Source organism: Heloderma suspectum, chromosome 2, assembly GCF_057233095.1.
Source record: "Heloderma suspectum isolate Gila_16-S chromosome 2, 16-S_ref, whole genome shotgun sequence".
In the NCBI taxonomy this organism is placed as follows: Eukaryota; Metazoa; Chordata; class Lepidosauria; order Squamata; family Helodermatidae; genus Heloderma; species Heloderma suspectum.
The window spans coordinates 141,404,212-141,417,052 of NC_139459.1; the positions used below are offsets into that span (position 1 = coordinate 141,404,212).

At 44.4% G+C, this 12,841-nt stretch overlaps 1 protein-coding gene across 1 annotated transcript; it reads left to right on the top strand.

Annotated features, from left to right (window-relative positions):
- The first annotated feature begins 6,055 nt into the window (after positions 1-6,055).
- On the top strand, positions 6,056-8,603 carry LOC146352872 (taste receptor type 2 member 9-like). Its single transcript, XM_084829688.1, has 2 exons — positions 6,056-6,454; positions 8,535-8,603. The coding sequence occupies exons 1-2, from the start codon at positions 6,056-6,058 to the stop codon at positions 8,601-8,603; spliced, it is 468 nt and encodes a 155-aa protein (XP_084685814.1).
- The last annotated feature ends 4,238 nt before the right edge of the window (positions 8,604-12,841 follow it).

The following is a 12,841-nucleotide window of genomic DNA, read 5'->3' on the forward strand; positions in this document are numbered from 1 at the left end:
CTTTGCATAGGTCCCTCAAAGGCACTACTGTATCCAGTTCTGGGCGCCACACTTTAAGAAGGATACAGACAAACTGGAGAGGGTTCAGAGGAGGGCAACGAAGATGATCAGGGGACTGGAAACAAAGCCCTATGAGGAAAGAATGAAAGAACTGGGCATGTTTAGCCTTGAGAAGAGAAGACTGAGGGGAGATATAATAGCACTCTTCAAGTACTTGAGAGGCTGTCACAGAGAGGAAGGCCAGGATCTCTTCTTGATCACTCCAGAGTGCAGGACACCAAATAATGGGCTGAAGTTACAGGAAGCCAGATTCCAGCTGAACATCAGGAGAAACTTCCTGATTATTAGAGCAATATGACAGTGGAACCAATTACCTCGGGAGGTGGTGGGCTCTCCCACGCTGGAGGCATTCAAGACGAGGCTGGACAGCCATCTGTCAGGGATGCTTTGACTCTAATTCCTGCATTGAGCAGGGGGTTGGACTTGGTGGTCTTATAGGCCCCTTCCAACCCTGCTATTCTATGATTCTATGTTGCCATTCCCTGCATCGAATGGTCTCAGATTCAAGGTGGTAGGCCCCTCCCCGAGGTCTGGTACTCTAACTGAATAGTTTGTAGAATCCAAGACACTAGTCTCTGGGATGATACTGACAATCGCTTGGAACATCCCCCATAGCACATAAATAAACATTGGGATTTACAGAAGAGCTCAATCCTCGATTTGTAGAAAGCTAGTGGTGTGAAATGCATTATCCATCATGTGGAAGATCCGCACGGACCAATTTTGTAAAGGTCTCATGTGGAGACGAGCCCATTCTACGACCAACACTGTTGCTGCCATATGACCCAAGAAGCATTGAACGGTGTGTGCTGTAGTTCAACGTCTGGCAAACAATGCACCTGCCTGATGGTATTGCCCCTATGAATTGCACCCTTTGGGCAGGGGTGAATTGAGACTTCTTGTTGATTCTGAGTCCCAAGGCTTGAAGAAGATTGAGGATAACTATGACAGAATAGAATCGTAGCTAGTGTAATCATCCTGAATCTTTTGGGTGCATTGAACTTGTTTAGTTCACAGAGATCTAAGATGGGTCAAAGGCCCCTGTCCCACTTGGGTATGGTGAAGTATCTTGAAAAGAAGCCCCTCACGATGGATCCAGGGTGGAGACGTTGAATAGCTCCCTTCTGAAATAGAGTTTGTGTTTCCTCTTTGAGGACCTCCGAAGGTGGTATAATTCATATGGGACCCAATGGTGGAATGGTGGAGAATTCTGTCTTGTAACTCCTGTGGACAATAGCTAGAACCCACCTGTCTGATGTTATTGACAGCCAGGTCGGGTAGAAGTACTTCAGGAAATTCCCAAAGGGGAGATAGTGAGAATCACTGTTTATAGGGAAAATATTCAAGTCCAAGATGACGTTTGGAAGCACTGTCCCCCTTAGCTTTCTCCTGATACTTGGAGGAGGGGTAGTTCTTCCGTTGCTGCTATTAAGACTGGTATATTGGTCCTCTGTCTCCTGGATGTTTAAGGAGATAGGAATGTTGCTGTTGGTACAGCGACAAGGTCGGTATGGAACGTGATGTTGTGGTGGTTGTCCAATTCCCATTTTCATAGAATCATAGAATAGTAGGGTTGGAAGGGGCCTACAAGGCCATCAAGTCCAACCCCCTCCTCAATGCAGGAATCCAAGTCAGAGCATCCCTGACAGATGGCTGTCCAGCCTTATCTTGAATGCCTCCAGTGTGGGAGAGCCTACTACCTCCCTAGGCAATTGGTTCCATTGTCATATTGCTCTAACAGTCAGGAAGTTTTTCCTGATGTTCAGCTGGAATCCGGCTTCCTGTAACTTGAGCCCATTATTCTGTGTCCTGCACTCTGGGATGATCGAGAAGAGATCCTGGCCTTCCTCTCTGTGACAACCAGTTCTTTCAGTCTCTCTTCCTAGGGCTTTGTTTCCAGTCCCCTGATCATCTTTGTTGCCCTTCTCTAAACCCTCTCCAGTTTGTCTGCATCTTTCTTAAAATGTGGTGCCCAGAACTTTTGCAGTTGTTCTTGACTTCTGCACTGAGTCCATTTGTTCATCAGTCTTCAAATTAAATAATCCTTCTCCATTGAAAGGCAGATCCTCTATTCTTGATGTGGCCTCCTGAGTCAAACCTGAGGAATGAAACCAAGCATGTCTTCTCAAAGCCATGGCACTGACCATAACTTTCGCAGTGCAGTCGGCTTGATATCAGGCCGTGTTTATCTGCTGTTGGGATAATTTAGATGCCTCTGACTGGAACTTCCTAGCCAGTTCCCTCTGTTCCTCCTGAAGGTCTGCACTAAGAGAATCTATATTTCCCCATAGGAAGAGTTGATACCTGGCCATCATGGCCTGGTAGTTTGAAACTCGTAGCCCTAGAGCAGCCAAAGAGTAGAGGCAGCACCCTACAAGATCTAACTTATGGCCTTCCTTATCAATGGGTGATGCATGGGATTTTCGAGAGCGCCCCTGCGTTGACTCCACGATTATAGAATGTGGCTTTGGGTGAGCAAAAAGGAAGACAACATCTTTCTCTTGCATCCTATACATTGATTCCAACCTCTTAGATGTCAGGGCCATTGAGGAAGGTGTCTTCCAAGTCTGCTGCACAGTGTGGAGAAGAACTGGTAGGAACAGAATAGCTACAGGGCTTGAGAGGTCCATGGTGATGGTATCAAAAACTGGGTCACAAAGATGTTCAGTAAGCTATTGTACTTCAATTCTGAAGGACTGTGCCATTCGGAGCACTTGTTTGGAGAAATGTCCCATGTCCTCAGAAGGTGGGGCTCTATCTCTTGTTCCCACTACCTCATCCAGGGAAGATACCGAAAGGGGGACTGAAGAATATGAGGAGGGGTCAGACTGATAGTTGTCTGCTGAGTCAGGTGAGTTAGCTGCCACTGCTTGTGCCACTTTGGTGCAGCCATGAGGTGGAACCAGAGGCAGAGTTGGGAGTTCCATACGGGCCCCTTTTGGTATGGAAGTAGCACACAATAGCACCAGTGGAGGAGGTAGAAAAACGTCAGGAGCCTACCAAATGGGTAGGCGGCACAGGCTGAAAGAGAGTATATGATGATGTAGCTCCCAAGTAGCGAGAACGATCATAGAGAAGATCTTGATCGCTTCTAAGTATCCAGTCCTTGTTCTGCTGAGATCTGTGTGGGGATGACAATCAGCCAGAGTAGCAATCCCACTCTCAGTTTGGAGAGTGTGATTGGTCGCGATCAACATAGCCACATCAATAGCTGGACTAATATGGATCCGGAGATCAGTACCGAGGAAGTAGGTCCCATTGCCTAGGTGAAAATTGAGTCAATACCGAGGAGACTACAAAGTCATCTGTGGACAACTTGGAGTAGGAGACCTGGACCTTCAGTCCCGATCTGATGGAGATGGATGGGATAGAAGAGGTGGCATGTCTCTAAGTTCACCCTCTGAGGCCATGGAGATCGGGTCCAAGACCACTATGTGAGGTGGAGTTGTAGTTACCACATGTATTAGAGAATTAAGTAGAAGAGGTGGAGGCAGAATGCCACGTTCCATCTCAGATTTTTCAGTCACCTCCTTTTTCTTTTTCTTGGCCGGTGTATCGGTAGAGGGTTTGGGGTGTTTAGCCCTTTTAGAAATTTTCCTTGCCACCATAATGGCTAAGGATCTACCCAGTGTTGGTGGGTCTCTTCTACCCTCCTCAGCTATTGTTGGGGGCGGGGGAGAAGTCTCAGTCATCATGGCCCTGCCTTTTGTGCTTGTGGAAGGAGTTGGGGCAGCACGCTCACGAGGCGTTTGAGCTTTAGGCATGACTACTGCCTGGAGGGCTCATTGCCAAAGAATAGCCTTTAATTGGTCTGCCCAATTCTTACATGCCTGTTTAGAGAGTGATTGGCAATGATGGCAGGATTCCACTTTGTGGGATTCACCCAAACAAATCAGGCAGAGTGAGTGATGGTCCAAGGAAGGCACTTTACTGCCACAAGCCATGCATTTTCTAAAAGCAGCCTGAAGTGATGCTTATCTCCATTCTCCTCAGTCCTTCCAATAATTTTTTTTTTAAATAAGTTTTTAATTTTTAAATATATATATATATATATATATATATATGTATATGTATGTGTGTGTGTATATATATATGTGTGTGTGTGTATGTATATATATATATATATATATATATATCACAACCAATAAAGAAGAAAAGAAACTGCTAAGAATCACTAAAAGGCTCGGTGTTGATGAAAAAACAGTCAGAGAAGTTCCCAGTGAGGTAACCGAAAGGCGGTCGAAAAGGAACTGAGGGGAAAGGCGGGAACCCGTGCTGTATATACTATAGAGGGTGGGGGAGGGGTTCCCGCCAAAACGCTGCTCAGCTTTAGGAGTTTCCCGAATGAGTCTCTGCACAGGTGCAGAGTCCATATGTGTGATGCATAGAGACCACGAAGAACCTGCCAAACTGACTGACATCCATATTGTGCCACTTTCAGCTGTCTGGAGACAATGATAATCTGTAACCAGCCAGAATTAACAAGCTATATGGAAAATCAGTGAAAATCCTCTTGCACTAAGGCTGCAGGCTGGATAGTTTTTCTAGATGTTGAAGATGGAATGAGAGAGAGGGAGGGATTATTTCCCATGATGTTATACTCATCCCACTTTCGTCTGTGGTCAAATTACCACTGACGTCACAAAATAATATACAGTTAATTCATATTATACATTCTCATTTGTGCCTTTACAGAAGGAAGAAATTTTGACTCAAGATCTAGAGATGAGTTTCCATCAGCTGTTATGGACTTCTTTGTCCCATGTCTCTGCAAGTGTAATTTAGTGTACTCCACTAGGTGGCAGACTTCTAAGGCCTAATAAAGGCCAGTGTCATATGCTCTCGCTTGCCCTGCCCATTGGCATCTGCGCATACAGTGTGAACATCTGAAACAGGGACTCCTTTGCACATACAGCTGTACACAGGAAGGCTTCCCTGCCAAATATGTTTACTCTGTACTCATGGCTGCTAGGAGACAGAGCTAGTCAGAACAGCCCCATCCACACGTTGATTGAATGCATAATTTCTGAAGAGGGCAAAGGTGTGTCCACTCCCCACTCTGAGATTTAACTTCCAGAGACCCTGTGTAGGGGGCCGAACCCAGAGGTCTGGCAACTCCAGCAATTCACACTAACACATTGTTAGCAAGGCACCCACAAAATGCAAAAACCGAGAGAAATTAGGAACAGTGATTTACCAGAAAGAGGTGGCAAAAACCCAGGAGCTTCCCTGTTAAAAGGGACAGTTGCAGCATCTCTCTCTCATGCTCAGTTAGCCTCATAACCCATCTGTGCTGTGGGGATAATAATGGCCTAACTTATAGGGTTCAGGCATGAGAGGGCTGCACACAATGGCTGGCTGCAAGAGGCTGCCACCAATTCCATCATGCCCTTCTGCAGCAAAAAATGGAAGAGCAAACCGTGAAGAAGCAGTGACACTCACAGGCCTTCTCCCCGCCTCCCCGCCATTTTTGATCATTTGGGGCAGACTCTTCCCTCAGAGAAGTCGGAAGGGCCACAAATAATGGGAATGATTTGTAGGGATCAGTTTCACAACCTTGTTAACCATTAATGGTCTCCCCTTAGAATGAATTGGCCTCAATTACATTCTTCATGGTAAATTTGAAACTAAGGAATGATGGTGTGAAAAATAGAATCATGAAGTGCTCCTGCCTGTTGGCTACTCTGAAATATCAGAAGTAGATCATTGTCGTATCTGAAAAGTGACTAACAGGGAAATCCTAGGCATGTCTCCTCAGAAGTAAGCCCCACTGAGTTCAGTGACTTACTCCCAGATAAGTGAGTAAAGATTGTAGTCTAAGGCTGCAATTGTGTTATGTATCTGCACGCCATGGAATTCACATGTATGCCCCAGGTGCCACTTAGAAAAACAGTAACTGGAGGACTCTGCTCATTTGCATTGATCGACCTCTGATTTTCAGTGTGAGCCAGATGAGATCACATTCCATAGATCTTCCATCAGTACAGATATCACGATGGGATACCCTGTGTCTGGCGGCCAGACAAATGACCCCAGCCCACTCACAGTCTTCTACTGCACTGTTTCAGGTGCCCTCTATCTCTTCGTCATCATCACCAGTGGGCTTATTTTTGGTGTGAATCTTGCCGACTGGATGAAAAGCAGAAGTCTGATGCCCAATGACCAAATCCTGGCCAGTCTGGCACTGTCCAACCTTTGCTTCTCCACCACAGTAACTCTGGACTATTTCATTTCACTCACCTGGGAAGAGTTCTACAGAAAGTTCTTCAGTGTGCAAAAAATCATGTTCATCCTTGATACTGCCATTGGCACTTCAAGCTTCTGCTTCACTGCCTTGCTCAGCATCTTCTACTGCATGAAGATTGTCAACTTCAAACAGCCTTTTCTGCTTAAGGTGAAGCTATTTTTTTTTAGCTTTCTACGTTTGTTCCTCCTTGGCTCCATGCTACTTCCTCTGGGTTTTTCCTTCCTGATGCTCTGGGCCTTTAAAGAAGTTTCACAGGGAAATCCGACCAAAGAGCTGAACAATCAGACACTCAGCCCTCCCTCTGAGTTGAACCTTACAAGCAACTACAAGCAGCACAAAGTCATCCTGGTCCAAATAACTCTGTCTCACAAACTCCTCTCAATTATCCTGGGCTGTGCTGTTCCCCTGGTGGTGGTGATTTTCTCTTCCATTGCAGTTCTCATCTCTCTTTTCAGGCATGTCCAAAATCTGGAACAAAATGCATCCATTTTCCACAATCCTCGCCTAGAAGCTCATCTAAATGCAGCCAAGGCAGTGCTGTCTCTCGTTCTAAATTATAGTTCTTTCTACATTTCTGAGATACTAGTCAGAGCTGATATCTTTCCCATTTGGACTTACCAGTATTTTCTGTGTCTGACAGTTCAGCTTGGAGCCTTGGCTGCACAAGGTTTCGTCCTGATCCTAAGCAATCCAAAACTGAAGCAATCAGCTGTACAGATTCTTCCCTGTGTGCAGCAGTAACCTAAAACAGAAGCTTTCCACAGAAACAGAATGTTCCATAGAAACCCAGGAATTTTAGGATGAAAACAGAGGTAACATTTCCAGAACAGTGGCAGTGGAATCGAAGCACCCCCACTGTGTTCATTCCAAATATACCTTTCCCTCTACAGGGTGTTGTTTTAAATAAAGGGTTCTTTAAGCTTGCAGCAAAATCTGGCTGTGGTTGAAACTGATTGGCCATCACTAGTGACATCATCACTAAGACACCCCACAACTCCTAGTTCAGTTTTGCAACTATTTTAAATGGTTTCTTTTTTCAAAATAGAGGGAAGAATTAATGTGCACATGGATAAACATATATGTGGAGCTTTAGAAAATAAAATGTGGGAGGGGCAAAACTGACAGCTGACGCAACATTTAACTTGATAGAATGTCTGTTTGTCATGTAAACTGTGATGATAGGAGGAAGACAGACTCAGACCACAGGTAAACAACCCACCATGTCTTATATTTAAATGTTATTTCTAGATCCAGACTTGGTAATAGTTAGTGTAGACCCACTGAAATCAATGCAACTTAAGTTAGTCATGACTAACTTGAGTCCCATTGACTTCAATAGGTCTACCCTAAATCTAGATTCAACCCCATGTCTGTCTTCACTTAAAAGGGCTTCCATTTCAGAGGATCAAGAACTACGAATTTGTATGGAAGAGTTATATGCCCTTCTTTTTGCCAAGCATTCATCATGTAAAACAGAAGAATCCCAGTATTCAAATTGCAAGGGCTTGGAACAAGGTCTTATGTTTTGAGAGCTGTGTGATAAGCAAAACCTGATACCTGCCTGCTTTTGCAAATTAAAATTGTGTTGTCCGATCATGAGCTTGCATGTGTCACTTCATATTAAACAGTCAGCTGTACTGTATTTGTGAAAATGACGGTGAATCCTAACATGGCACAGGTTTTAGGTTATGGGATGAATGAATCCAATAAAAATTTGTACCACAGGCTTTCTCTGCCATCATTTGATCCCTAGTTTTAAAGATGTAATTTTGATAATGAAAATGGTCACAGTCCCAAAACATCCAAACAATGAATGTTTGGCTGGGCATAATGGGAGTTGTAGTCCAACACATCTGGAAGGCACTGCCTTGGGAAAGGATGGTTTAGGAATTCCTGGAATATTGAACATGAAAGCTAAATTCCAGTGGAGGCTGGTGGCTCCAATGTCAATGGGGCAGTGAATCTGCTCCAGGTTTCTGTCAGAACCAGTCAGAACTCTAACGGAGTTATCCAAAGTGCAACCCTTGGATAGATACTTTAGAGTTCTGACTGAAACCCGGAGCAGATTCACTGCCCCACTGACATCGGAGCCACCAGCCTCGACTGCTAAATTCTATTCTGCTTCTTTTGAATTATGGCCCAGGACAGGTAGGATAGGAACACAGGAGCCTCGCTTATACCAGGTCAGACTCTGTGTCCATCTATCCCGGTATTGTCTGTCTTTCAGGGGTTCAAAGAGAGGGTCTTTTCCATCACCTTCAGCCTGAGCCTTTTACTTAGAGATGTTAGGGGTTGAACCTGCAGTCATTGCATGTCAAACATGTGCTCTAGTATCAAACTGCAGTCCCTCCCCCAAGTTCAGAACACAGGAATTGCCAGATGGATTGGACCAAAGATCCATCTAATCCAGCATTCTGGGTCAATGGCCAGCCAAATACCTCTAGGAAGTTCATAAAGACATTCAGATGATAGTCATCATTTTAGTTTGTCAGCAGCATCAGCTAACCAGAGGAATATAAGAATGTAAGAATTGTTTAATTCCAAATTCCATTTTGAAACAAACATTTTAAACCCACACTCATGGAGCTTGGGTGGGATGAGAGAGAGTTAGTTAGTTTCATCCCATTAGTTAATTTCAGGGAATGCATTGCTGACTTATCCTGAAATGAAATTTGAGTCATAAACCTTCAAGGCTCTTAACTAAGGCTGTATGAATGTTGCAATTCCACAGGAATACAGAATGTAGTTTTGATCACAGAACTTAGTTTCCTGAGATCTCAGGGTTTTTAAAAGCAAGTTTCCAGCCCTTATGGCTGCAAATGCATGCTCGAATGTTTGTGGGCAATGAGCGTGCTGAAATGTCAGAAGTCAAGGAATGGCTGAATAAGATTTCCACTCACTGGGGTTTCAGTGCCTTGCATAGCTTTGACTAGCAAAGCCAGAATAAATTATGCAGGATACCAAACACTTCAGACTGAAGTGTGCAAAGTAGTATATAACAGTCCATAAATTTGCACACTTAATACAAGTTGCAGGATTTTGTTTTTCTCGGTAGGGAATTTGGATTGTTAGGATGAACTTTATATTATTTAATCACAGAATACAGACAGCTTTGCAGGCAGCTCCATGTTGATGGACATGGAGAAACAAGAAAATAGTAAAGAAAGTGGATCACCTATGATGTGCCGAACATGATCAGCATAGCCACTTGCTGTTATCTCTCACTGTACTGCAACACTTCAGCATCTGGCCCTGAGAGGTGATGAGTGTGAAAATCTGCAACCTTTTAAAAAACTGGCCTCCTTAGATGCAATCGGAGGGAGCCTCGAGTTGCAGGTAATAAGAAACATCTTAAAGACGACACCTCGACTTTGCTGTCTAAAAAGTGTGGCAATGCTGTAGGTAGAGGAACATTAACCCCCCCTGATCAGAAATGAACTTTTTTGGTTAATTGCTACACTGTGTGAAACTAACAGTAGAAAATTAAAGACAGAAATATTAGCATGATGTAAATGTCAGATGAAAATATAATTTCCTGCTTTTATTGTCATAAATGTTTATTTGCATCTTCATTTTTCATCATTCCAACGTTATATTTAATCAGATTAGTATTTTGATACTGTGTAGTAATTTCATGTCCTCAGGCAGGAACATTTACTAATGGTAGTTTATTGGATAAGAATTTTTTTTCTCATTTAATTATCCTCCCCCCCCTTTATAATTAAATTACAGAACATTTACAAAGTGACTAGGCAGTGATCACAAACTGATTGAATAGACACTGGTAAAATACTGATTGACAGAAATCCTAAGTAAAACTGCAAGTCATCTTGGTGAACTTCACTCTTCCTAGGAAGCTGTCAATCCGTGGGGGGACTGACTTGATTTTTTTCCAAACATAAAATATCAAAACCAATGTTAATGTTTTCAATCAGCTATTTTAGCCAGCAGTGTTTCATTTCACCTTAGAATGCTATGCAATTTAAAAAATATTAAACAAATTAATTAGAAACTAAACTTATTCCAATGGTAATTTGAAAAATTAATATTCCACTTCTGATCATAAATGGCAAAAGAAAGGACAAAAGAAAGATTTCCATTCCCAAACATCCAAAGAATGTTTGCTTGATTTTCCAAGTGTCCCATTTCTATGAGAATCAAAATGATTTATCTAGATGCCTAACCTGCACAAATCAGCAAAACAGAGTAAGTTTGCATCTATATCAATCAGGGTCAGCCCTACCATTAGGCAGAGTGAGGTGACTGCCTCTAGTGTGGATGTGAGGAGGCAGGGAGTAGCTGCGAGGTGTTGGAGTTATGTGCCATGAGACCTGCCCTGTGCCCCCTAAGCTAGCCTGCTGCCTTCAGGTGCAGTGGAGAATGCTGTTCCATTTCCAGTGTTGAAGTCCATGCCAGTCTGATTGGCTTTTGTACCATTGGAGCACCGAAGCTGCCCTTCGACTCAGACAGCAAAGTGTTTTGCGCCAGCCCTGATATCAGTGACATTATCCCACCCTTTCCTGACTTATTCCTGAACCCCAAAAGGCTAGCCTGAACCAGGAGGTCTTCTGAAGGTGCTCAGGCTTGGGGTTTGGTGAGTCGGGGGGGGGGGAGCTACCACCATTAAAAGGGCATCCTCAGCGGATTTCAGACATTGAAATGGGAACATTGAGGGTGCAATCCTATGGATGTTTAGACAGAAAAAAACATGCTGACTGAGGAATGCTGGGAGTTGGAGGACTTTTTTCTGTCTAAACATGCATAGGGGGATAGGCCAAACTCAGAGGCAACTGCCTACCCATTGCAGGGCAGGAGAAGCATGGAGGGGATCGTTCCCTCCGTGCTTCTCCTGCACTGCATTTGCAATTTTGGCTGTCTAGCCATGGGAAGGCGGAGCGGGGCAGGAGGCTGCCGGACAACACGTAGGATGTGTCATACCAGTATTTCCGCCTTCCCTGCCTCGGAACACCCCCCCGGAACGTCCTCTTTTGGCTGTTCCGCACTCCTCTTCTGAGCGTGGAGTGTGAGGCTGTTCTGCGCTGCCTGTGAGGCAGTGCGGAAGGGGAGGAAGGTCAGTTCTCCTCAGAGCGTGGGCTCTAAGGTCGGTTCCTGGAAAACCAGATATCATATGGCCGTCTAGCTGCTGACTAGAGCCCATAGGATTGCTCCCTAAGTCATTTTAAAATGCTGCCTTCTAAGTATTTCTTGTAATGTCCAGTTTTTAAGCAGCAGTCAGCCAATAGCCTTTTTTAATCTTTTACCCACTCTTTTATGCAGAAACAGGATGGAACGAAGTGCTTCAAATAGTTTGAAAGTCGTCGGAACCAATTCATCCATCTCTGTATTTGATCACTGTGTAACTACAAATGACTTGTGTCAGATGAAGGCCTCCTGATCCCCTAAACACATTTACCCTGATCCAGAAAGGGAGATCTGGGGGTTGGAATAGACTTCCTTGAAGGATCTATTTCCTGGCTGGATCAGGAGCTGTGTGCCTCTGAGTTTGTATTCAGATTAAAACAATCCAGATCCAAACATAAGTGATCCCCCATTCACATTGCAAAGTATGAATGGCATTGTTTATCCCCATATCTGAGTTCCAAATAAGTAAGTATACTTATGATCACAGCACATTGATAGGCATGATCCTTGTTCCTTTGCATTCAGTGAATGAACAACTGCAAATCCAGGGCAACCTGTTGTTCACAAAAGCCATAATCCTCCCACAGGAATGGGTGTGCGCACCCACCTGCATGGTTCCAGATCCCAAGATTAACCATGAAACAAGCTGAACCCTGCAGTGCCCCCTTCACTTGTATTCAGCTATGCACCTAACAGCAGTTGTGTAGGGGTGTGCACGAGGTGGGTGGAGAAATACTGATGGTGAGGCTGTAGGAAACAGAGGTGGGCTGACATAATATCCAGGAGCAGCCAGCAATACTCACTGCAGAAATGCTCTACAGTAGCTTCCTCCAACCTGGTACCCTCCGAGTGTATTGACTACACTTCCCATTGCCCCAGCAAGCATGCACAGTGCTGGCTGGGCGTGATTGGAGTTGCAAGCTAACACATCTGGAGGGCTCCAGCTTGGGGAAAGCTGCTCTATAGTTCCACCTCACTTGAGTGTACGGGCCTTTCTACACGAAGCTTCTATTGTGCACTCGTGATTGCTCACTCATGATAGTTTGCAGGTCCTTTACACGATGTCATCATCCGGATCGAGGAAAGTGCAGTGTTTTCTGAGTGGCATTATATTTATAGCATGTACTTGTGCAATTCCACTATACTACAGCACCACCTAGTGGCTCTGGCTGTATAATAAAACATATAGAAAGGCAGAGAAAGACCTCCCCCGACCCTGGAAAAAAAGCATGTGTAAAGGAGGCAATCTCAATCCCCCAAAGAATCTGGAAGCAGAAGCTCAGGTATAAGTGTGGGGTAACGGCCTGATATAGAAACGCCTTACAGCTGCTTGCTTTGGCTGCGGATGTCATTGCTGGCTGCTGTGCCACCTCAGCTTACTTTCCAATGTCC